This window comes from Asterias rubens, chromosome 5, assembly GCF_902459465.1.
Source record: "Asterias rubens chromosome 5, eAstRub1.3, whole genome shotgun sequence".
NCBI classification, from domain to species: Eukaryota; Metazoa; Echinodermata; class Asteroidea; order Forcipulatida; family Asteriidae; genus Asterias; species Asterias rubens.
Genome location: NC_047066.1, coordinates 3,041,132 through 3,067,969, shown reverse-complemented (window position 1 = coordinate 3,067,969; position 26,838 = coordinate 3,041,132). Strand labels below are relative to the sequence as shown.

The 26,838-nt window shown below is 38.5% G+C and overlaps 1 protein-coding gene across 1 annotated transcript; it reads left to right on the top strand.

The window, feature by feature from the left end:
- Positions 1-153: 153 nt before the first annotated feature.
- Positions 154-26,838, top strand: LOC117290559 (rabankyrin-5-like). The gene is made up of 24 exons (XM_033771999.1): positions 154-179; positions 1,932-2,130; positions 6,595-6,713; positions 7,290-7,425; positions 8,380-8,503; positions 9,573-9,722; positions 10,191-10,356; positions 12,235-12,439; positions 12,650-12,718; positions 13,564-13,715; positions 14,427-14,530; positions 15,053-15,293; positions 16,051-16,303; positions 16,960-17,128; positions 17,698-17,816; positions 19,083-19,239; positions 19,685-19,885; positions 20,623-20,799; positions 21,256-21,403; positions 22,134-22,224; positions 22,825-22,949; positions 24,216-24,362; positions 24,726-24,816; positions 25,873-26,838. Exons 1-24 carry the CDS (start codon positions 170-172, stop codon positions 26,000-26,002), a joined length of 3,483 nt encoding a protein of 1,160 aa, XP_033627890.1. The 5' UTR covers positions 154-169; the 3' UTR covers positions 26,003-26,838.

Genomic DNA, 26,838 nt, shown 5'->3' with positions numbered 1-26,838 from the left:
GCCATGTTTACTGTTGAACTAATAGTCTGAACCCCCGTCGTGTTTCTCTGACGATCAATGCGTATTTATTACCCAAGCTCAAAATATTGACACGGGGTACCATACCTCCTATTAAACGTGCACTATATCTGCAGCAGATTATGCGAGGGTCACGTGGGAAGCTAGCAAAATGTCGGAAGGTAAGGAGGGTGTGATCCGATTTTGACTTGGAAAATCTAGATTTTTATAAATTTTCATGTTCATTGATTACGCAAATCATAACACTTATTTGAAATTGAATATGTTTTCTTTGATTGGAATGTAGGTTTATGGTTGAATTTTTTAGATTTGTGTATTTTTGTGTCAGTGTTGAGCATGGAGCAATATTGCTCCATGGTGTTGAGTGATTGACAGATCTTGGTAAATTGTGTTGTTGACATGGTCAGCGGCTGTTCTGTGTTCTGGGCAATGCTTTTTTTTAGGGGATCCTATTTCAACAAATTTGACATGATAGGTTTGCAATCTCTTCTGCTTCACTAGCGGAAAGACCTGGGAAAAGATGAATAATCCGACCCCCACATTTGGGAAAAGTTTCCGTGTCCTCCTGCGACCACTTATGAAATAAATGAGTAAATGAGATATTTCTTTTGGTAAAAATGAGTGAAAAGTGGTGGCAGCATACCGAGGGGAGGGGCGTGGCCATAACGGTGGCTCACAATCACCAATCAAGTAATTTCTCAGGGAGTCCAATTCCTTGATCATTAAGTTGAGATTAGAATGGACAATTCCACATAATCTAAGACTTGAGAGGATAGCTAGACCCAGTAACTGGGGCGCAGTACCTAGGTACAACCGATAAAATAAAAATAAAAGGAGTACAGCGCCCCAGTTACTCACTGTCTAGAGGATAGCGGGGTCCCCAGGTCCCAGTTTTTAAAGGCAGTGGACACTATTGCTATTGGTAATTACTCAAAATAATTTTAAATAGCATAAAAACTTACTTGGTAATAGTATGTTGATAGTATAAAACATTGTGAGAAACGGCTCCCTCTGAAGTAACACAGTTTTCGAGAAAGAAGTAATTTTCCATGAATTTGATTTCGAGACCTCAGATTAAGAATTTGAGGTCACCAAGTCAAACGTCTAAAAGCACACAACTTCGCACACATTACTAACAAGGGTGTTTTTTATCTCATTCAAATCTCGCAAGTTCGACGACCAATTGAGCTCAAGTTTTCGCAGGTTTGTTATTTTATGCATAAGTTGAGATATACCAAGTGGGAAAAGTGGTCTTTGACAATTACCAATACTGTCCAATGTCTTTAATGTATTTGACAAACATTTATTCTAACAGTGACTAAAGTGGGTATTTAAAAAATATATATTGGATGACGTGGTCTTGTAATGCCGGAAGGGCATTGCCACGCCCTTAAAAACTTAGATAATAAGGGAAATATCAATTATAGGGTTAAGGACTCAAGTTATCTAAACAAAATCACTTACTATGAGTAATTAGCAACAGTGTCCAGCGCCTTGAACCATGAAAGACTTGGGGAAAAAGATGACAAATCCGCCTCCACATTTCACTCAAAAGACACAGGATATTTATTATTATACTAAAGGAACGTTACAGAATTGGTAAGAAACAAAAATTGTGAAGATCACAAACTTACATAAAACTTACACGGTCTAATGATGATGATCAGAGAAATCATCCCTTGAAATATTTTTGTCTGAAATGTCATATGTGATGAGAAAAAAATAATCTAACTTCGATCGATCTCAAACTTCTACAGGTCTGTCAATTTATGTACATTGTGTTTTACATAAAGTACTTACACTGCCAGCAACTGTTTTGTTAGCAAAAACCAATTCTACAATGTTCCTTTAATCATGAGGCACTCCTCTTTCTTTAACAAATTGTTGAAATATTTTCTGACTCTCTCAAACAGCGGAGGCAGAGAAGCTCCAACGTCATCTTGACTTGCTTCGCCAGGAGTATGTCAAGCTTCAGAATCGTCTCGCTGAGGTAGAGCAGAAATATAATGTTGCGAGGGCGTCAGCCGGTGGAGGAGGGACCGATAATGAAGACAACTTTGTTTCTAGACTTCTCGGTACCATCGCGGATCTGTTTGACAAAGAACTCTATAGGTAAGACATAGCCACCAGGGCCCAATTTCATAAACCCGGTCAAGTGATAATGTTTGCTCTTTGTGAATTTCAGCAGAGGGACTAATTTCATAAAGCTACTTAAAAGCACAAATTAGTTTTTATAGCTAAAGGCTAGAAGCAATTTGTTTGCCTTTAAAATTTGCAAGTTTCTCAGAAGGAGAGGGTTTTTTTTCTTAAAAATGAAAGGACTGGATGTGGATTAATACTTTGTTGCTGTTTCAATAGGCCCATAGAGGTTTTAAAAATAAAATGAAATAAAAAAAATTCAGAAAAGGAATTCGGAATGCCAGGGGCCTCTGTTGCCCATGGTCTTGCCCATCGTCTACAAGATTTTTCAAGACCACACCCTTCCTATACATGTATCCCTGAAAAGGCAGGTATTCGATCAGTGCATCATACCTGTCCTATCCTATGGTGCCGAGACATGGACAACTACCAAACGACTTGAGAAAAACTAAGGGTGACAGAGAGGGCTATAGCAAGGATGATGATAGGAGTAACAAAGAAGGACAGGGTGGCGAATGAGGACCTAAGAAAGAAATCAAGAGTGCAGGATATTATTAAGACGATTAATTAAAAGAAGTGGAGATGGGCAGGCCACCTAGCAAGGAGGTATGACAGGTTAGCATGCAAAACAACCAACTGGACTCCAAGAAACCGGACAAGAAAAATAGGGTGACAAAACAGCAGACAGCGCAGGATAGAGTGAAATGGAGAATTGGTGAAGAGGCTTTCCTCATGCAGTGGAGTGAAATAGGCTAGACAGACAGACAAAAGGATTTTTAAATGAAGGTGCCAATTGCAAATTTAAATTTGTCTTGCCTTCTCAATAGACGAAATTCCAGGCCTGATAGCCCAGAGGTTGCGGTAGGCTATGGCTTCTGGTGCCCCATATCCTGGCTTTTTTGCTCTTTCAAAAATTCCACAAGATTTTTAAATGGAGTTGCCCTTTATTTGCAAAATAAAAATGGCCTTGCGCTTGCAAATATGAAATTCCATAACCTGAAAATTTGTACATTGCCCCGTATACAAGTATCATCTCTTAATATTTCACTGCAGCACTATACATGAGTTGTTCTCATGACTAGAAAGGTGTTATATTAATTACTCAGTCTGTTGGCAACATAAGCCGTCCTGTTTTGTTCTGACTCATGCTCTCATGGTATTAGCAACTCTTAGAGCCATTCGACACTTTCGGTACAGAAAAATAAATAAAAGTTCACAGATTTACAAATAATTTACAGGGTTCACAGAAGGTAATGGTGAAGACTTCTCTTGAAATATTATTCCATGAAATGCTTTGTTTTTTGAGAAAACACTAAAACAGTATCAATTCTCGACAGCGAGAACTACAGATTTATTTTAAACACATGTCTTGACACGGCGAAACGTGCGGAAACAAGGGTGAGTTTTCCCGTTATTTTCTCCCGACTCCGATGACTGATTGAACCTAAATATTCACAGGTTTGTTATTTTATATATAAGTTGTGATACACGAAGTGTGGGCCTTGGACAATACTGTTTACCGAAAGTGTTCAATAGCTTTTACACTAGCAGTGGTCCTCTGGCCAAATACTAGTTTAAAACACCTGAGGACCAGTCAAAACAAATAGTTCGTCTGGCTCTAAGTAGTTCAATGTTGAACAAAATTCCATCTGCTTTGTACCATCAGACTGCATCTCTTTGGAACTCTTTGCTTGGTGCATGTTTCCCTCTTCTCGCTCATGAACTTACTTTTTCGTAGCTCTCTTACCAGCGCATTTTATCTTGTAAAATGCTCTTTACAAGTCTTATTTATTATTATTTTAATTATTATTTCAACAAAACAATCCATGACCCTAGCTTTTATGCAAATTTATGGATTTTTTTTGTTTTATTAATTTATCTTTTTCTAATTTCAACTCTTCAACATTAAGTTTTTTCTAACTAAAAGATCCATTGGATTATTGGATTATTGTTTTATTTCTATTTCCTGTAATTGGCATTTCCCGCGCTGTTGGTTCAGATAATAAATACAATAAAATATTGGGTCCGTAGGGAAACCCCATTGTCACAGAAACCCTTTCAATTGCTACACAATGCACTTTCACTGTAGGAATTGCAGTAGGGCTACTTCCGGTGTGTGGGCAATACAGTGTAAATCAATACCACTGTATTTTACTGTCTGGGTCAATGTTATTAATACATTAAAATAGGCTATTAAAGGAAAGGTACACGTTTGGTAAATACTCAAAACAAATATAAACTTAAAAACTGACTTGGTAACGAGCATTGGAGAGCTGTTGATAGTATAAAACATTGTGGGAAACCACTCCCTTTGAAGTAACGTATTTTTTGAGAAAGAAGTAATTTCTCACTAAAATAATAAAAGACTTCTAGCTACTAAGTCTTTTATTCCTATCTGAAAGCACACAGATTCGTCCATCAAGGGTGTTTTTTTCTTTCATCATTTTCTCCCAACTGCGATGACCAAATGAGCTCAATTTTTCACAGGTTTGTTATTTTATGCATATGTTGAGATACACCAAGTGAGAACACTGGTCTTTGACAATTACCAATAGTGTACCTTCCCTTTAAAGGGAAGTACATGAACATGTATACAATTAGTAATCACTCTTTAAAAAATGGCCATAAAATATGTGTGTTCGAAATACGGATCATTTTTCCTTTGTAAAACACTGCGCTACCACCTTTTGAAATGAAATTTTCACATACGTCAGTTTTTTGTATACATTTATATACATTTAAGACTAAAACAACTTAATTACCGTTCCAAAACTAAAGGTATGCAATCCCTTTAAATGGTGCATGCCATAGGCCTTCTGCCTTTTTCATGTGTCATGTAAAAGTTTGCCTGTAAAGAAAACAATCTGCTGAAAATTACATCTAGCTACAATCCCTTTTTTATATTTTGCTCTGTTTTCAATGTTGTTACCTTAAATCTCATTCCTCCATGTACCATTGTTTGCATGTGAACTTTAAAATCGGATATTGAAGTTGAACTTCAATAAGTATCAAAGTTCACTTAAATGGGGTTAGAAAAACAAAATAGTGTGTACCCAGAATGTAAACATATTTTGTGTACGTGTAGCATCGAAATGTTTTATAATTCCTGTAAAATGTTGATGCTCTATCAACACTGGGTTATAATTGGAAGCTCTTTGCCAGTAGAAAATTATGCTTAGTGGAAGTGTCGTGGCCGAGCGGTTAAGAGCACCGAATTCAAACTCTGGTGTTTCTGATCAGCAGAGTCTGGGTTCGAATCCCCAGCCGTGACACTTGTTTCCTTGAGCAAGACACTTAACCATTGCTTCGTCCTTCGGATGGGACAGAAAGCCGTTGGTCCCATGTGTTGTGTAACGAATGTAAAAGAACCCAGTGCACTTATCGAAAAGAGAAGGGGTTCGCCCCGGTGTTCCTGGCTATGGCTGCTGTATGCTCTTCTTCACATTTGAAAAGAAAAAAATGTGAGCATTGTAAAGCCACATTAAAAAAAAATTGTTGATCGTCCTTTTTTTTGCGGATGGGGGAGGGAGGGAGGTTTTTTTTCCCCCTTTCGGGGAAAAAAAAAAAAAATTAAAAAAAAATAATAATAATGGGGTCAGGGGGTTTGAACGGTCGGTCGGGGACGATCAAAAATTTTTTTTTTTATGTGGCCTAAACCTGTAGGTTGCACAGTTTTTAGTAGCCTTTTTTAGAAGCCAAATTTAGAAGTCTGTAGCAGTTTACTAGCCTGTAGCAGTTTACTAGCCTGTAGCAGTTTACTAGCCTGTAGCAGTTTTACTAGACAGTGTATGTTTTTTTGGAGGACTCTACCAGTCTTTTTAGGCCAAATAACAAAAAATACCAGTTGATCGTCCGGATTTTTCAAAAAAGAGGAGGATGAGGGCCTTACTATTTACTATTTACTATTTTTTTTTTAAGATGGCCGCTAAGTATTTCAAATCAAACAGGCCACCAATTCTTCAGTTTGAATCAACCGCAAACTTATTTATATACCTATTAGTTGCATGAGGACCTGTGTTAACACTAACACTAACAGGGTCGGATAACACTAAAAAGATTTGCTGGTAGGCACTAATATTGTTTTATGAAACAGACGGTTACAAGTGTTCGAGAGCATCAAGTTAGATTCGGGAAAAGCTCCTTTTTTTTTTACAAAAATTGAAAAATAGTAAATAGTAAAAAAAAGGATTTGGCCCCAAAAAAGGATGCGGGCGGGGACGATCAACTGGTATTTTTTTTAATTTGGCCTTATGTCTTTCTTAGTAAAGAAATAAGTATTTCAAACAAGTACATAGGTTGCAGGTTTCAGTAGAAAATGTAGAACAAGTTAAAAAGTGGTGTTTACTAGCAAATAGCATTTTGGCATTGTACGCTAAGCTAGTGTTATATATAGGTCAGCCCTGATTGATGGCATTTTGATACATTTTGTCTTTTCAGCGATCTAGTCGTCCATCTGGATGGCAAAGAGGTCAAAGCTCACCGGTTTGTCTTAGCAGCTCGTAGCACCCAGTGGGGAGTTCCCAATCTATCGGAGGCCAATGAACTCGACTTCACCGGTAAGGGGCCATTCAGAATAGTCAATGTTTCAAAATGTTGATTAAAGAAAAAAGAAAAAAACATTATATAGGGCCTATATAAGGCCAAGTAAAAAACATAAATACCAGTTGACCGTCTGGGTTTTTCCAAAAAGAGAAGGATGAGGGCCTTTTTATTTTTTATTTCTTTCAAAGGTGGCCGCCAAGCATTTCAATTTGAACTGGCCACCAATTTCTTCAGTTTAAAGTCACCACTTTGTACAAGTTCTTAAAAGATTAGTTAGTTTTATGACATTTACACAGAAAAGTTGTCTTTTTGAAGAAAAAAAAAGTAAAAGGATGAGGGAGAAAAACTGGTATTTTCTTTTCTTTGGCCTAATATTAACTAATGAAAAACATAATTACAAAATACCCAGCTTGCCAAGCTGGCAAGATTGTCATCATTCCTGACTAAACTACAAAGTTGTTGGTTTAAGTCAGGAAAGGCCATTGAAAGAAACTTGATACAATTTTACTTCTTAATGCCTTCTTGTTGAAGATAAACTTGAAAAAAACAAATGAAAAAATTGCAGTAACTGTATAATGCTTTACTGCTAGGTATATCGTATGACACTGGCATGGCACTGCTCAAATGGGTCTACACTGACACCATAGACATGAAGACGGAGGATGGGTTCGTACTCGGACTCATGAAAGCTGCCAGCAAATTCAAACTGGATACTCTACGGGACAGGTAAGTAGCCTAGGGGAGAAGGAATGTTGCAGTAGCAGGCATGATATTCTTCTTACTTTAACTCTGTTTATAATAATAATCATAATAATTGTGGCTTCTTATATAGCGCACATGTCCGTCACTCAGTGATGCTCCTGGCGCTGTAACCATACATGTACAGTATTTTCTGCAAGATGTGGGAGTATGTTTTTGAACTATGAGACCTAATCCTTAGATAGCACCATGTAATGTTTTACAAGGTGCTGTGGCACAATTTGCTGCCGATCGGACCAGGAACACCGGTGCAAACCACTTGTCTTTTCGATAAGTGCACTGGGCTTTTTTACATGCGTTACATAGCACAGGGGACCAACGGCCAAATGTCCCATCCGAAGGACGAAGCAATGGTAAAGTGTCTTGCTTAAGGACACAAGTGTCACGGCTGGGCATTCGAACCCACACCTTGCTGATCAGAAACACCAGAGTTTGAACTCGGTGCTCTTATGGCTTGTACTAAAATGCCCTTATAGCAGCCACAAACGGCTGCAAGATTTAACCTGCTTCCACTCAATCCAGAGGAGTAATGAAAATGTATCGGACCGAATTTACATTTTGTAATGTAAACATAAAATCTGCAATCCTGAAGACAAAAATTTATTTGTATTTTCTTTCTTGTTAATTTTCCTGACATTTTCACTGGAATTATAGTTATAATGTTATATTTTTTATAATTATTTTGTTATGCGCTTGTGTACATTTTATGGAATGGGCACAATATAAATGAATAAATTATTATATTATTCAGCAAAGTCTTGGCGTTAGGTGATGGTTATACAGAAATTAATGTTCTATTAAGGGTTAAGGACACAGGTGTCAAGATCAGAAACACCCGCCAGAGCTTGAGTCCAGTTGGCTTGACCCCTACTGGAGCCATGACATGACACATTAATAATTTTTTTACCTTATCTTCACAAGGTGCGAGAAAGCGTTAATGTCTTCAGTGGATGTAAGAAACTGCATCCGATACTACCAGACAGCTGAGGAGATTGGAGCTACGTCGCTCAAGGCTCACTGCTCAGAACTGATCTCCAACCACTGGGTAAGTAATTAACAACTCACCATTCATTAGGTTGTGTTCTTCTATCATTGGACGATGAAGCCCTCATGCAATTTTCTAATTTCTTCTTTTTCTTGCTGTTCTAGTCCAAATTCTTAATGCTTTCAACTTGAGCCTGTGTAAAAAAAAATTGAACAATAGAATAACTATAATTTGAAATAAACAAATTGCTGCAATATTTTCCAAAACATTGTGAGATGTAAAAATTTGATACAAATAATATAGCCGTATATGTTAGCTGTTATAGTGGTGTACAATGTTAACCGATTTTAAATAAACCAGGCGTTTTTATAAGTAACCTGGGCCCAATTTCATAGCGCTGCTGAGCGGCCGATTTTGTGCTTACTGTGCAATTTCTATTTCATAGCGCTGCTAACTATAAGCACAAGAAAAGGCATGCTAACCTTCCGGTGCTTACCGCCCGAAAATAAATGACGTCACAATGCAAATCCATGGTAAACACGCAATATGGCCGCCCAATTTTTCTGCTAACCTGTGAAATACGCTAAGGCTTAAGCAAATTTTTCTGCTACAGTAAGCACGCAAATTTGCTTACTGTTAAGCAGCGCTATGAAATTGGGCCCTGAGGACATGATGCAAAAATGTACCCAATTAGGGTTGAGTTTAAGGATTTAAAAGCCGGATGCACATAGGTAGTAATCCTAGAGTTATTTATAAGAACTAGAGGGCGCACCGGTGATGCTGCTTGCACAAACGTGATGGGACGGCAAGGAGACACGCGCGCCATTCTGCACGCGCGTTAATTATGAAGTACACATTATAGTTTGTGTTTATTGAACGCTGACACGATGCTGTTTGTCAACTTACAAAATGGCCGCACAACACTCGCTGAGCGATGCTGTTTTGTCAACTTAGAAAATGGCCGCATGCTGGCATGCCGGGTCGCATATTTAGGCCAGTGCGCCCTCTAGGTTTTATATATAACTCTATGGTAGTGATAGTTGAAGGTGCTTAAGTTAGATGTTAAAAAGCTTCTAATAAGTGCCTATTAGTACTACATTACTACTTGTATGTTTTGATTTGTCAACAGAATGACTTCACAAGTGATGACTTTGTCAACATGACGGCTCCGTTGCTCTACAAGATGTTCAAAGCCAAGACACCATTTCCTCTTCATCATGCCATCAGGAATCGACGAGAGGATATTGTCTTTCTGTATCTCATGGAGTTTGATGCTCTGGTACGTCGGACTCTTTTCAGTTAATGTTTTTTTTTCTAATTGGCTATTTTGGTTAAAGGTAAAGAGACATAGGACCTATTTCACAAAGATAGTCTTAATTTCGGGCAAGTCCTAGGAGGTGTTAAAAACTTAAGGCATAGTTTAATTTAGGACGAGTAACTCGTCCTAACTCGAGATAAGACTAGTCATAACTCTTTGTGAAATTCACCTCTGAGTCTATCTGTAGCTTTCCATTCATGTTGATGTTGATGAAGAGAGTCTCTAAATCTGTAACAATAACACCAAGGAGGCTTGACATTCTAAAAGGGAGACCCATGCATTTTCAAATGACCTTTTAAAGGTCACACATCTGTTTATACAACTCATAAAAACTTTTTCTTTCTCCGAGTATACAAACCTTTACTAGAGCGACCACAACAAAAGAAAAGACACTTTTGCTATCGTTTTTGTTTGCTTTTAACCCGGTAGCTCCCCGATAAACTGGATGAGATTGACGAGCGAGGTGATCTACCTCTAGATTTGGCACTCGCCAGTAAACAAGAGAGTATCGCACACGAACTCGTCAAACACAAAGTGGATATAGACAGAGCAGACTCTGGAGGGCGCTGTTTACTCCATAAGGCAGTCAAGCGAGGTCAGTGCTTTAAGAGTTAAGCCCGGTTCATACTTTTTGCGAGTGCGATACGAATATTGACGTCACAAATTCGCAACAAATAATTCGCATCAGTTGGAAGTATGTTCAATTCCTGCATAACATTTGCCACAAAAACAGCCATATTATGTTAAAATTCGCATTCGCATTCGCATTCGCAGGAAATATTAGCCGGGCTTTAGAGAGAGACTAACAGACTTGTATTGAGCGAGATGTGAAAACAGAGCCTGTATGCAGTGTTGTAGCCACGGTGGGCGGTGCTGGGCGGGGCTGGGCGGGCCTGCCCAGGACTCAGATTTTTTGCCCAGCACTCTGAGGAAAATACAATGTGCCGCCCAGCACAGATTTCAAATATTGTCCTCTTTGCATTGATCTGAGACACAAATAATGATAAGGAGTATCAAATGTCACAGAGAAAGAACACAGTCAAAAGGCCATTCAACTTATTGCATGGCCCCATAACACGAACAGTTTGGGAACCTTGCCCCACTTCAGCAATGATGGCCCATAATTAAACATGAATAATTTTGTTGATCCCTTGCCCTCGGTAGACTTCCAACAAAACTTGATTTATTGCCCACCACTACAACTGGTCTAGCTACAACACTGCCTGTATGGCCTCTGAATACCTGCAGCTGAATGTTAAATGTCTTGTATTTGTTACCATTTAATGGCATTATTGTTGTTCTATCTTTCTCACCCGTTAAAGGCAGTGGACACTTGGTAATTACTCAAAATAATTATTAGCATAAAACCGCACTTGGTAAACAAGTAATGGGGAGAGGTTGATAGTATAAAACATTGTGAGAAACGGCTTGCTCTGAAGTAACGTAGTTTTCGAGAAAAAAGTAATTTTCCATGAATTTTATTTTGAGACCTCAGAATTAGATTTTGAGGTCTCGAAATCAAGCATCTGAAAGCACACAACTTCGTGTGACAAGGGTGTTTTTTCTTTCATTATTATCTCGCAACTTTGATGACTGATTGAGCTCAAATTTTCACAAGTTAGTTATTTTATGCATATGTTGAGATACACCAACTGTGAAGGCTAGTTTTTGACAATTACCAATAGTGTCCAGTGTCTTTAAAAGCAACTGGAACTGTGGCCTGCAGGCCTGAATACGCCCATGTAGAGAAGACAAAGAAATAATGTGGGATCGAGTAAAGAAAAGACAAGAGTAGGATTTGAACCAAGAACCTCCTGCATGTTAAACCAGAGGTCATGGTTCTAGTTAGTCCCGCTCTAGTAAATTTCTTTTTGTTCAATCGCAATTTTTATTTTGTTTACCCAGTTTCTCTTGTGGTTTTTAACGGCAGTGGACATTATTGGTAATTACTCAAAATAGTTATTAGCATAAAACCTTTCTTTGTAACGAGTAATGAGGAGAGGTTGCTAGTATAAAACATTGTAAGAAATGGCTCCCTCTGAAGTATTGTAGTTTTCGAGAAAGAAGTATTTTTCTACAAATTTTATTTCGAGACCTCAGATTTAGAATTTGAGGTCTCGAAATCAAGCATCTGAAAGCACACAACTTCGTGTGACAAGGGCTTTTTTTCTTTCATTATTATCTCGCAACTTTGATGACCGATTGAGCTCAAATTTTCACAGGTTTGTTATTTTATGCATATGTTGAGATATACCAACTGTGAAGGCTAGTCTTTGACAATTACCAATAGTGTCCAGTGTCTTTAACTTGTTAAGACGAGAAATGGCAGTTGTGGAATGCCAGTGATTCAAGGGGGGTACAATTTGAGGAGTAGACCACAGGCAAATGCCTTTGTCTGATAGAGATAGAGATTTTTATTTAACGTATGTGTGAGTGTTTCTTTAAAGTTTGGTATTACTTGTCTTCATATCAGGGGACAAGTTCTCAGCATTCTTCTTGATCCAAGCGGGAACGAAGGTCAACGCAGCGACACATCAAGAGAAAGAGACTGCACTTCATATTGCGGCATCGTACAGTCCTTTAAGCTCTACTCCAGACGTTATATCGGACATGATGGAGGTGGCCGTCAAGTTACTACAGCATGGTTCTAATCCAGATCAACAAGACACGCGAGGAAAGTAAGTTCTGAATTGGAAAACTCAAAACTGTGTCTTTAACCCTTTTTACACGATCTGTCGTTTAATCTTGAATTTTGTATCAAATTTTCTTTCATTAAAGATGACGAAAATAAAATTAAAAAAGATTCCCCCCAGAATCCTAAATTCTTTGTGACAGATATTTCAATTGACATGTTATAAAGCTATCTATGTTTTCATTGTATTTTTAAGCTCTGCATTGCACCGAGCTGTAAGCAGCCGAAACACTGAAGTTTTCGATCTTCTGTTATCTCAAAAATCGTAAGTAATAAGACAGTTTTACTTCCAAATGCTTAAAGCCATTGGACACTTTCGGTAAACAGTATTGTCCAAAGGCCCACACTTCGTGTTTTACAACTTTTATATCAAATAACAAACCTGTGAAAATTTAGGCTCAATCGGTCATCGGAGTCGGGAGAAAATAACGGGATAACCCACCCTTGTTTCCGCACGTTTTGCCGTGTCATGACGTGTGTTTACTATAAATCCGTAATTCTCGTTGTCGAGAATTGATAATTGTTTTAATGTTTTCTCAAAAAGTAAAGCATTTCATAGAATAATATTTCGAGAGAAGTCTTTTACCATTACCTTCTATAAACCCTGTAAGTTATTTGTAAATCTGTGAACTTTTATTTTGTTTCCGCTCCGAAAGTGTATAATGGCTTTAAAGGTATAATACATTATTGTTGGAGCTGACAAAATAGTCAGTGTTCATGTTTTGTGTGATCAACCACATACATGAAATGACAAACTGTTCATCGAAAAATGTGGGCTTGATTCGTTGTGTGAATCAGTAGACAATAGTGAGCAACCATGCACAATTTTCAGCAAGTAAAACATTGTAACATCTGATATCGGCTGTTTTGTAGGTTTTCAGATACTTTTCAACTGTTGTGGTTCTTTAGGTTTTCAGCTACAGTTTTCTCAAATATAGGACTTCATTTTATTTTTCACAAAAAATAGGAGGAGTACATCACATGAACGTCATAATCTGTGAGCTTTTAGACTACAAAAGATGCTCTTTTTCCTTAGCAATCCCGTAAAATCCCGTACAAATGTTTGTGTTCTGTCATAGAAATAAGCTGAATTCTTTCTTACTTTCCTAGGTTGAACCTTGACCTTCAGAATGCTGAAGGTGACAGCGGTTTATGGTTGGCCTTGGATCCAACACTAAGGGCATCTGGGTTTGGTGAGGACAGCATGGCGGCTAAACTCATCAGGAGAGGATGTAGCGCTGACTCAGTCAACTTACACACTGGTACATACACGCTAGATTCTATATCGAACACATCTGATTGGTGGAATACATGTCAAATGTAATACTTTATTTTGCCATTTATTTGCTGCTGTGACGCGTTACGCTTTAAATTTGAATATAGGAGTCCTATACTGATAAATATAGGACGATTGGGGCACTTGACAGTGACATTCGCAGCGTTGTTTCTGAAATAATAGCGTGCGTTTTTTTGCCTCTCCAAACGGAGTATGTGACTGTTATAAGGACTGAAAATTTACAGCATTTTTTGTACAGATTTTCCAACATTTTTTAACAAAAAGAGCATTTCTGAATGGGAATAAACCAGTGGTGACTCTGTCTTTTAAAAACGTTTTTTAAAACCCTTGCATGGTCGTGGCCTTGTGATAGTGGAACTCCCCTTTGGCTCGGGCCTTTTTTGCATGGCTACATCCCTGTCAATTTTAAACGAATGTTCAAGACCTCGTACCACTCTTTTATTCCCTTAGAATTGAATGCAATCATGGGGTGAAATCTGGACTATTCAATTTCATGAGGAGAAATAAAAGTCAGATTTCACTCAGTTGAGTATATTCTGCGGCAATGCTTGAACAAAATGAGTTTTATATTGTTTTCTTGATGAGTCACACATAACATTCGAAAGATGTTTGCTCTCTTACAATAAGGGGAAAGATATATTTATTTGTTGTTGTTTTGATGTTGATGGTTTCCTAGGTGATAGTCTTCTCCATCGAGTCTGTAAGTCTGGTCTGACCAATGAGGATGCTGCGTTATTTCTTGCCACAAAAGGAGCCTCAACAAATCTTGCCAATTTCAAGGTATGTCGGATCTTTTGGTCAATAATTTATTTCTATCTTTTACTATTTTGAAACTCCTCAAATGTTTCCTCTGTTTCTTGAGGATACTGTCACAAAGGGATCAACAAAAAACAAATTATTACAATTTTTTTTGTTTTAGTTACTGTTTTTGTGATGTGGGGTTTAACAAAGGTGGCACTCTACTAATTGAGCTATCGGTTGGTGGTCTCCCTATTCTGTTAATGTCTTTGTTGCCAGTCAACCAGTCAGCCATACAACTGTTAACTGGGATCTTACCAAAGTTTGTGATACAACCTGTGAAGTGGCAGTCAGGAGATACATTTCTTTTCTTCTTTTCTAGTTTATATGTATTTTTGTTGTAGTAAAACAAAATTTCTCATTTTAAGAAAAACCAAAGATGTTTCAGTACTTTGTTGTTGTTGTTGCTTTGCAAAGGCTCTTTGGAATCTTTGCAAAAGGCACTTTTATAAATATTTTCTATATTATTTACTAATTTGTTGGTTTTTGTTTTTCTAAATTCAGGGTGAAACGCCTTTACATGCTGCAGCCGTCAATGGCTTGGCTAAGCTAGTAGCTCTACTGCTCCAGAAGGGAGCTAACCCCAATGCTCAGACCAAGGAGGATGTCTTAGGCAAGATGAACCAGCTGAATCTTGAGGAGGACGGTCAGCCCAATCTCCTCCTAGCCTCTAGGCAGACACCTCTACACATGGCTATCGCTAACCAACACTCAGATGTCGTCAGTGTGTTCCTGGAGCATAGAAGTAAGTTGGTAGTTTGTTGAGACTAAAGTCGCCCTCAGGTCTACCCTGGTTTTGTTTGTGTTGTCATCAGGATCAAGAACACTGGCCGTCGATTTCACCAAGTTCTTCCTAACTTAGGACTTAGGACGAGTAAGTTCCAAATCCGAAGACATTAGGATGCATTGAACCCATCCTAAGTTAGGACGAGTTAGTCGTCCTAACTCGAGATAGTGTTTCGTGAAATCGGCTGCTAGGCTCTAATAATGCATAACGCAATCTATACATACGCTACACAATGTAAAATCGATTGATTTGTTTTCGTCTGTTGGGAATATGTCGCAGAAGGAGGAAATTTTCTACTCTGGCGACTGTTTTTTTTTTCTGACGGCGACTGATGATGATCATTTTACAAGCATCGTAGTTATACTTGTAGTTTAAATCGTAGTTTTTTTTACCCACCCACCCACAATTTTTAAGAAAGATTAAGATTTTAACGTATTGACTGCTCTGAATGGCTCCTAAGTGAAGACTGCTTTGCAATCAGAATTACAAGTTCACTATGGCAAATATGTATCATAATGGAATTATTTTTCTGACGTAAGCATTTATTGTTAGCAAGCAGTTTCATGATTATTGTACCTTGAATGGGTGAGACTTGACAATGAAATTTGCTTTATAAGAATCAACAACAACAAATTATTATTAATTTTGGGAGGTGGTTTATTAATTTTACGTGATCAACTCACCAATTCTATTTTAAATGGTTTGTGTTAAACAGCAAACGCCATGCAGGGCCAAGATGGCGTCCTGATCATCCCTGACTTCAACGTGAAGGACAGTAATGACCAGACGGTCCTTGGTCTGGCACTTTGGACCGGTCTGCATAGCTTTGCGGCCCAACTACTCCACGGTGGCGCTAACATCAACTGCACGACGCTGGACGGGTTGACGCTACTTCATACGGCCATCAGCAAACAAGATACCCAGAGTGCTTTGTTCTTACTGGAGCACCAAGCCGATATTAATATCAAGTAAGAATATTGGTTTGGGGTTAAACGAAGAAAAGATTCATGTTATTTTTTTTCGCAAAAAATTGAAACAGTCATTTAATTTCACGTACAGGGTTTGATACCTTTTGTAGATCAAGTTTTTGGCCATGGCATGAATCCCTACTCACTGTGAATGAAGATGCATGTGATATAAATTACCTGTAGAAGTTTCAGCTGCATTAATCGTTCATCTTTTCCGAAAAAAAAGTGGAAATCACAGAGCAATGTTTTCAGAAGAGTAGCATAAATCCGTTGTACATGTACATGCTTAAATAATTGTCGCATCGCCGAGACAACAATTATTTATGTGATATGGTTTTAATAATTTCTCAAAAATTACAGCACCTCAGCAGGTAATATTTTGAGGGAAACTTTTATAACATTATTATCTTTAAACTAAGTAAGTTTAATGTAAATCTGTTGACGTTTGTGTTTTGTGTTGTTCAAAATAGTACCCAAACCCTATGTTACAAACGCATTAATGAAATTGATTTTTGCCAAAAATGAATGGGAAAACTTATACTGTTATTATTATTATCCTCTTGGGCTTCATTGATCTGTTTGCTAATTTGGAAACAAATCTTGTGAATCTTATTTTAAGAACTTGGTTTTTTAAGAACTTGTTTTTTTTCTTCCAGATCTCGAGGTGGAGAAACTCCTCTACAGCTAGCCATCAAGCGTCATCTTCCCGTGGTTGTCGATGCATTGTGTGTCCGGGGAGCTAATATGAACACACCGGATGAGAAGGGTAACCCACCATTGTGGGTTGCACTGGAGAGTGGACAGGAAGACGTAGCATCAACCCTGGTAGGTTGAACACCTTCAGTTTACAAAGAAAGGCAACCGAGGGCTGAGTATTATTCTTGCAGTTGTTACTCTGGCCATCGTGCAAGAAGGCACAATTCACTTCCTGACAACTTTGTCTACACGTTTGACCCCTACTTGCACAAGTTGGCACCCCAAGCTTGATGCCCAGTGACCCTTTGGAGCAACTCCATAATATGCAATGACTTGTTTCTCATTACTATATGATTGGGTAAAGGGAAGGCACCCGATTGATCAACTGATTGAATGATTAATTGATCGGTCTCAATCGAGCGAGCGATTGATCTTGCGTGATAATCAATCTTGATTGCTAAGCAAATCACTGTGGTTAATACTGACAACTCATCTTAAGATGAAGCTAGTACTTTGTAAACTCCAGCCCAGGTTCTGATGAACAAAAAGTGACTAACTCACTGATTATTGAAATTTTTACCCAATTATGTTGAATGTTATTCTAAATGTTTCCCTGATTGTTGTACAGAGTCTTGTAAAAATGCAAATGTTGGAAGCTTCGCCTTTATATCTGAATTGTGTTATTGAATATATTGTAGGTTCGTCACGGTTGTGACACAACGGCATGGGGTCCAGGCTTCGATGGTTGCCAGCAGACGTTACTTCATAAAGCCATCGATGAGAACAATGAAGCTGTGGCCTGTTTCCTTATCAGGAGGTGGGATAAACTTTTTTATTTTATCAGAGATTTACTTTTAAGATGGCGCGGGGATTGTGTCACTGCATTCTGACAGTACAATTTTGAAGAATTCTCAACCAATTTGTATTTTTTACTGAATTTGTTTAAATCCACGGACCCTTTTGTTTCAGGTGAAGCTGTCCCCAGATCCAATGACAAATTAAGGGAAGGTTTAATATTTGGTAACAACTCCTACAATTAAAGCCATTATACACTTTTGGTAAACAGTATTGTCCAAGTCCCACACTTCGTGTATCACAACTTATATATAAAATAACAAACATGTGAAAATTTAGGCTCAATCGGTCATCGGAGTCGGGAGAAAATAACGGGAAAACCCACTCTTGTTTCCGCACGTTTCGCCGTGCCATGACATGTGTTTAAAATAAATTCGTAATTCTCGCTATCGAGAATTGATATTGTTTTAATGTTGTCTCAAAAAGCAAAGTATTTCATGGAATAATATTTCAAGAGAAGTCTTTCACCATTACCTTCTGTTAACCCTGTAAATTATTTGTAAATCTGTTAACTTTCTGTACCGAAAGTGTATTATGGCTTTTAAGGCAATAAAAACCTATTTGGTTATATAAGTCCAACAGCCTTCGATATTACAAAGCATTTTAGGAATCATTCCAATTCGAAGTAGTGTGGTTATGGAAAAAGATATCCGATTTGATCCCCCACAATTGGAATTGGAGAGACATTACTGTTAGCAATGTCTCGCAGATTGTTTATTCCAATTACATTGCTCCGGTTTTTCAGCGACATCTCAGAAATAGTACCACCTTTTGAAATGAAACTTTCACAGCTTAGTTTTATTGTATACATCTACATTTATAAAGGAGTAAAACAATCGAATCAGTCCCAAAACCAACTTTAACACAAATCGTTACTAAACTAATTCTTAAAATAATCATATTCATAATTTCTGTTATAATCTTCGCTCTTCTACTGGTAAATCCCTTTCATTTCACAAAGCCCATAAACTTGCAGGTGACAGGCCATTCTCTATTGCTGCTCCCCGATTATGGAATTCTTTACCTATCCAAACCAGAAGCCCAAACAGTGTCCAAGCCTTTAAACGTGCTCTCAAAACCCACCTATTTCCCTCTTTGTAGCTGGTCATCTTTTTCGTTGTTCTGTTTTTTCCCCCTTCTTTTTATTTAGCGCCTTGTATCCTTTGGCAGTTTGGCGCTTTATAAATACTGTTATTATTAATACTATTATTATAATCTATTGTTACAGTATGTGTGATGTAAACAGTCCACGTAGACCAGGCCCTCATGGTGAGGGTGGTATGGAGTCTAAGGATGGGCAGGGCCCTCTGCACAGAGCATGTGAATGGGGCCAGGAACTTGTAGTACAGTGCCTTGTAGAACAACAGGCTGATGTCAACGCAAAGGTCAGTTAAAGGCAGTGGACGCTATTAGTAATTACTCAAAATAATTATCAGCATAAAACCTTACTTGGTAACGAGTAATGGGGAGAGGTTGATGGTATAAAGCATTGTGAGAAACGGCTCCCTCTGAAGTTATGTAGTTTTCGAGAAAGAAGTAATTTTCCACGAATTTGATTTCGAGACCTCAGAATTAGATTTTGAGGTCTCGAAATCAAGCATCTGAAAGCACACAACTTCGTGTGACAAGGGTGTATTTTCTTTCATTATTATCTCGCAACTTTGATGACCTATTTATTGAGCTAACATTTTCACAGGTTTGTTATTTTATGCATATGTTGAGATACAGCAAGTGAGAAGACTGAACTTTGCCAATAACGACAGGTGTCCAGTGTCTTTAATGAGCAGAAAAATATATAAATAATAACAAGTATTTTATATTTGTTTGTAGGATGCCGAGGGTCGGACACCGTTACACATTGCCATCACCAATCAACATCCAGCTAGCATCAGCTTATTGATGTCTCATCCACTGCTAGACCTGACGCTAAGAGATCGCAGCGGTCTAACGCCGTTTGCTGCTGCTATGACATACAAGAACAACAAGGCTGCTCAAGCAATCTTGAACAGAGAACCAAGGGCTGCAGAACAGGTAGGAAGAGTTCGTTCAGGGCTAGGAATTGATGAGGGTTAGGCTTAGGGTTAGGATCAGTTAGTTTCATCCATTCTTTGATCTGACTCTAAGAGATCGCATCGGTCTAACACCGTTTGCTGCTGCTATGACATACAAGAACAACAAGGCTGCTCAAGCAATCCTGAACAGAGAACCAAGGGCTGCAGAACAGGTAGGAAGAGTTCGTTCAGGGCTAGGAATTGATTAGGGTTAGGCTTAGGGTTAGGATCAGTTAGTTTCATCCATTCTTTGATCTGACTCTAAGAGATCGCATCGGTCTAACGCCGTTTGCTGCTGCCATGTTTCAAGAACAACCAGGCTGCTCAAGCTATCTTGAACAGGGAACCAAGAGCTACAGAACAGGCAGGGTGGGTTCGTTCAGAGCTAGGAGTTGGTTAATAATAATAGTAGGTTCTTGTACAACGCTTTATTAGACCCCGAGGGGTCAATCAAAGCGCTCAGTATTTTGTCCTGTAAGATATGTGGAGCTAGGTTTTTGAAGTATTAGACATTTTCCTTTATAGCACCATGTAATGGTTTACAAAGTGCTGCAGCACAATATACTGATGACCAGACCAGGAACACGGGGGCAAACCCCTTCTCTTTTTGATAAGTGTACTAGGTTCTTTTACGTGCGTTACACAATGCATCGGACCAACAGCACCCCAATCTGAATCAAAATTGGTTCTGATTTTTTCCTTTTTTTTTCAATCCAGCTGGACAACAAGGGCAGGAATTTCCTTCATATTGCAATCCAGAAGTCGGACATCGAGAGCGTCTTGTTTCTGATCAGCGTCCACGCTAACGTCAACTCCAGCGTGCAGGATTCCTCTAAGCACACTCCCCTACATCTCGCTGTCCAAGCCAGCTCGGAAATCATCGTCAGGAATCTGGTAAGAAATAATGGGTGCTTTCGATTAGCTTCTCTGGGTCGACCCAGGTCTTCTGTGGTGCGTTCAAATAATTTTAACGGGGGTCACAGGAGCTCACCGGATTCAGCCCCAATTACTTGTGGAGCAGGTCACTTGGGATTGCTCAAGGTGCATAGCGTCACAACAAGGAATTTTCTCAATGGCCACCATTTTGTTTGAAATTCTGCGGGACACTTTAAGGAGTTTGACTGACATTTTCACCCGTAAAACAGCAACTTTGTGATCATTAACTATTTTTTATTTTAAGACGAGTACTTTTGCACTAAATTTTGATGTCAATTTTCAAAGAACGTTAAATAAATTAATAATCTGATATTTACTTACAGTTTTCAATATTTGTTGTCCATACCAAAGTAGTGGTGAACTTGCATATTATTTACATATCATTTACATAAATGTCCTCTTGTCTGCAATCAGCTGTTAGCAGGTGCTAATGTGCAGGATACCGACGGGCATAAACAGACTGCATTACACCATGCGGCTGCCGTAGACCAGCCATCAATTATTAGTGTCCTGATAGAGAATGGAATCTTAGTGGATGCCGTGGACGACAATCACAATAACGGTGAGTTTTTACCCGAGCCTACATCCGTATGGACTGTAAAAGGGGTAACCCTGTTTCAGCTCAAGAGGTAGGTGGCAACGGCCTCTGGAAAAAATAATTGTAGTCCATACCTTGAAGTGGCCTTCAGGCCTTGTGTGTCTGGCAACTTGCATAAAAAAAAAAATTGTTTTTGTTTGTTTGTTTGTTTGTTTTGATGATCTTCCCTTCAAGGGAGCTCAGCAAAATTCTACCAGGGGATAGACAGGCATGCAACTTTTCCCCGGATCAGCTGATTTCCTCAGTTTTTAATCTCAGTTTTACCATTCAAAATTGAAAAATTATTATACAAAAATCATTGAAATTTTGTAATTTCCTCTTTTTGGTGAAGTTACAGTTGCATGCCTGGATATAAACCCCAAGCTTACAACAGCCTGGACATCTAACGTCACACTTGAGGCTCGTGAATTACGTACGCCAGAGATCTGCTGTTGAACCCATGTCCATAATCACCTTTGACCTCGCATCATTTCACATGTATTTCATGGTTCTGGAGATTCACAGTTAAATCCGAGGTTCATGTGAATACATGTAAAACAAGGACAGGGGACCAGCAGCTGTAATCTCTCACATACAAACATTGCATTGACACAGTACACAGTCCGTCCTCCTACTTTCTGACTTTCTAATTAATTGAAGTACATTTTTTTTTTTTTTTCAACATTCTTATTTTGCTTTCTCTTTTGTTTGACAGCATTACATATCAGCGTTCAGCACGGCAATCTGGCAAGCACCAGAGCGTTACTGACTGAATCTCAGATCAACGCAGAGTCATATAATGCAAAGTAAGTCCCCAAAATCAAACCTCTCAGATGTAGAGCAAAGAGCAACTCCAACAACTTCATTCAATATCATGCATTGACTCTTTGTAACTCCTTGCCTGGTGCATGTTTCCCATCCCTTCTACAATCTGGACTCTTTTAAGAGAATATCAATTCGTACCTTCAGCTTCCCTGAGTTATTTAATCTGAAATGTTTTCTTCTTATGGCCCCTTAACAAGTGTGGCTTGTAGCCTTGTTTGTGATGAACTTGCTTAAAAAATGTATGTATATAAAATCAAATTTGAAAAAGGAAGTTTATAAGGAAGTCAAGTTCCTCTTATTTATTTCTCTGACACAGTCCAGAATTTTGTGAAGTCGAAATTTGGTTTTAGTTGACCTTTTAAATTTACAACCACTGGATCTTTTCAGAACCAACACTACTCAAAAGAGATTTACACATGGTGCTACCGCAAACCTCACCTAATTATACTCCCTCCATGCAAAACTTCAAAATGAGGTTTGGTTTTTGTCACATTGCTGTGATCTTTATGAAAGAGCGCTTCAGACAAAATTCTTCTTCTTATTATTATTATTGTGTGAAATTGATTTTTGATATTAACCAGGGGTCAGACACCGATGCATATTCTAGGTCAATGCGGTCGCGATAACGCCGCCGCAATATTTGAACTCTTCAAGGAATGTATGCCAACTTATCCAGTAGATAAACAGGATGCTGACGGCAACACAGGTAATAATAATGAAAACTTATAAAGCACACATATCCACAAAAGTGCTCATGGCGCTAAAAACAAACAATAACATCACATACATGTACAATAATTAAAATGGAACTGTAAGCCTAATAATAGTAATAATAGATAATATTTATAAAGCACCTTTTAAAAAATTTACAAAGCACTGTACATAGTATCTAAGATTGAACACAAATTATAACAATTTAGCTGAGCATAAAAGTAGATAAGCTAAGAAGAAATCCAACACACAATACATGTAGTAAAGAAATGCAAAAAAAATAAAAATTAATTCTAAGGGTAAAAACAAACCATTTACTTGACTTGAATTGGGTTAAAGAAACAGATGATTTTACCTGTGCTGGTAATTTGTTCCATAGGCGTGGCGCAGCATGAGAGAGTTTACAGCTCTTTGAGCTCTGTAAAAACTAGTTAAAGACAGTGGACACTATTTGTAATTGTCAAAGACCAGTGTTCTCACTTGGTGTATCCCAACATAAGCATTAAATAACAAACCTGTGAAAAATTTGAGCTCAATGGGAGACATTTGGGACGCTTGGTGGCAGCAGACTTACCAGGTAAAATCCATTGTTCTCAGTCACGTGCGCACGCTCAGAACTACGTAAACAATGGAAATTTACCTGGTAAGTCTGCTGCCACCTAGCGTCCCAATGTCTCCCGTTGGTCTCCCACGGGTAAACAATGAAAGAAAAAACACCCTTGTTGGACGAATTTGTGTGCTTTCGGATAGGAATAAATGACTTCTGGCTAGAAGTCTTTTATTATTTTAGTGAGAACTAACCTCTTTCTCAAAAACTATGTTACTTCAGAGGAAGCTGTTTCCCACCATGTTTTATACTATCAAAAGCTCTCCAATGCTCGTTACCAAGTCAGTTTTTAAGTTAATATTTGTTTTGAGTAATTACCAAACGTGTACCTTACCTTTAATATCTGACGTTTGGACCCTAGTAGAGTCTTTCTCAAAGAAAAAAAGGGTTAACATTTATACCATGAATAAATGTTTGCGTACAGCTGATCAACCTATATCGCATCTGGTCTTCTGGAATCCTCCTGGCGGACTTTCAAATCGCGGCAGGAGGAAAATGAGCTACACAGACACCATCACCAGAGACACAAATCTCAATCCAAACGAGACTCAACCCAGCACCATTTCATCAAAGCTGCTTCTACTATTCCGTCAAAGGACAAAGGATGGTGACGATAATAATTATTGTTACTATCATTGTTTTTGTTTTTTACAGTATTGCTGTTAGCATACCAGAATGGCAACGGAGCATTGTGTAGAGCTATTGTCAGAAGTGGCGCAAGCGTAGGAATACTGAATAAGAATGGAACCTCAATATTCAACGCTCAGGTGGCCACGAAACAACTCCTGTTTAGGTTACTAGGTAAGTCTCTTATGGTCGCAAGTTTTAGTTTTATTAGTTTATTCATTACACACCCAACAGCACAATAAGCACCAATAACAGGATGGATAGAAAACGAGAAGAAACGTTCATGTCGTGGGTTCGAATCCCACCTGAGAAACATGCCTGTGATTTTTTCACAGAGCTCGGGTTAGTACTGAGTATACAGTGCTAACACAAATCGGTGTATATGGGTAACACCAAAAATAATGTTCTACATCCCTGATGCAAATTTCCATCTAAGAAATTTTAAGTTTTAGATTTGGGAGGAAACCCCCAAATGGGTGCCCTGAACCGCTCTTGACGACACGCCAGTTATTAATTTCTCTGATTTTGTTCCATCAGATATGCTATCATCGGAACCTGCTTGGTCTGAGAGTGAGATTTGTCAGGATTGTCAAGTCAAGTTCTCCATTAAGACAAGAAAACATCACTGGTAAGAACCATTTAGCTTCCCTCTGACTGATTACAATCTTTCCTTCGATCTTTTCAATATTATATTGAGGTTCTGACATGTGAATTGTTTTGTCTTTTGAATACACTGGACACTATTGGTAGTTGTTGTCAAAGAATAGTCTTTTCACTTTGTGTATCTCAACATATGCATAAAATAACAAACCTGTGAAAATAATAATGAAAGAAAAAACACCCTTCAGGTGCTTGATTTTGAGACCTCAAAATCTAATTCTGAGGTCTCGAAATCAAATTCGTGGAAAATTACTTCTTAAAAACTACGTCACTTCAGATGGAGCCATTTCTTACAAAGTTTTATACTATCAACCTCTCCCCATTACTCGTTACCAAATAAAAAACCTCTCCCAACTACTTGTTACCAAATAAAGTTTTATTCTAATAATTATTTTGAGTAATTACCAATAGTGTCCACTGCCTTTAACGCTCCTACTCTTTGCAAATTTCTCCATTAATAACCCTGCCCCCCCCCCCCCCCGACCAACCTGTGTCAGGTAACATTTGTACACAATGTCAATTCTCACTTCATAGGAAGGGGACCAGTTAAATTTTCCTCAAAGCCTCTTCTCAGAACCACCACTACTCAAAAGAGATTTACACATGGTGCTATCGCAAAAAACCCTCACCCGTATTATACTCCCACCATTCAAAGTTTGAACTCCTACAGATTTTATAATTGTTTGACGATCACTCATGTCAATAGATGGGTTGCAATACGCGTCATTGACCGCCGTCTTTGATGCATTAACACTGGAAAAGTGCACGTGTGTACGCGCTGCGCATGACTCTCAGCCAATGGTAGCTCTTCCCGCGTGCACAATTTATCAAATATGGCGGCCGATGACGTTAATTGCAATCCATCTATTTACTCTCCGTAACCACCGGTTCTTCTCGGAACAACCACATGGTGATGCTGCAAACCTCACCCTCTCACCATGCAAAGTTTCAAGTCCTACTGATTCTATAATTGTTTGACAATCACTCATGTGAATTTTCTCTCCGTGTGTCTTCTTTTCACCAGCCGTCACTGCGGGCGAATCTTGTGCAATAAGTGTTCATCTAAGATGGTTCCGATCATCAAATACGACCAAACAAAGCCGGTCCGTGTCTGTGACATTTGCTTTGACGTCTTATCACTAGGTGCTCTCTAAGAAACCAAAAAGTCCACGCTCTCCATCTTTGTACCATAACTCTCCTGGACTCTCCAAAATCCTCTTGAGGAAGTTGACTGCAAGGGATTGAGGACTGAAGGCCTAAGTAACAGTTACTTTTCACCGGGCGAAGGCAGTCCAGTTTTTTCCAAGTCCGAAGTATGTTGTTCGAAGACAGGAGGAGAGGTTATTGGAGGATTGAGGTCACCTGTAGGCAAGTTGGCCTAGGGATTAAGAGTTAATTTAGGTACACATCATGTCTTACCACTGGTTCTTCTTCTTCCTTTCAAGTTCATGCAAACTTACAGTTCAAACTTTTTGGGTCTTGTTGTTAAACATGGTAACATCTGTACAACAGGGCAGAGTGAAGACAAAGCGAAGATTGTCTCGTATCCATGAAGGAAGTTGTTCTTACTATTTGAAAGCAAAAAGTTGTTAATGGCCTGACTTTTTGACTCCAGCAGAGGCAAAAAGACTATTCTAGGAACGAAACGTGGGCCATTTACTATTGTTTGCATTTATACCATAGGTCCTATTTGCTAAGCAGTTTGCAACAGCTCATTCTATTTTCTCTACTATTTGAAAGGGAATCTAAACGATGGTTCTAAAACGTGAACGTTTACAAGTCTTCTGATAAAGACCAGAGCAGGGCCCAATTTCATAGAGCTTTAAGAAAATCCCTGCTTAGCAAAAATGAGCAGGATACCAGTCACAAATTGTACAGGTAAAATGGTATTGCAGCTGGTATTGTTATTCTGGTAAGTATAATTTTATTTTGCTTAGCTTATTTTTTAGTTCTTTAAAGACACTGGACACTATTGGTAACTGTCAAAGAC

Coding starts and splice junctions, on each gene's coding strand:
- LOC117290559 (XM_033771999.1), top strand. Junction 9,723..10,190: donor TCATGGAGTTTGATGCTCTG/GTACGTCGGACT, acceptor TTAACCCGGTAG/CTCCCCGATAAACTGGATGA. Junction 12,440..12,649: donor CAACAAGACACGCGAGGAAA/GTAAGTTCTGAA, acceptor TGTATTTTTAAG/CTCTGCATTGCACCGAGCTG.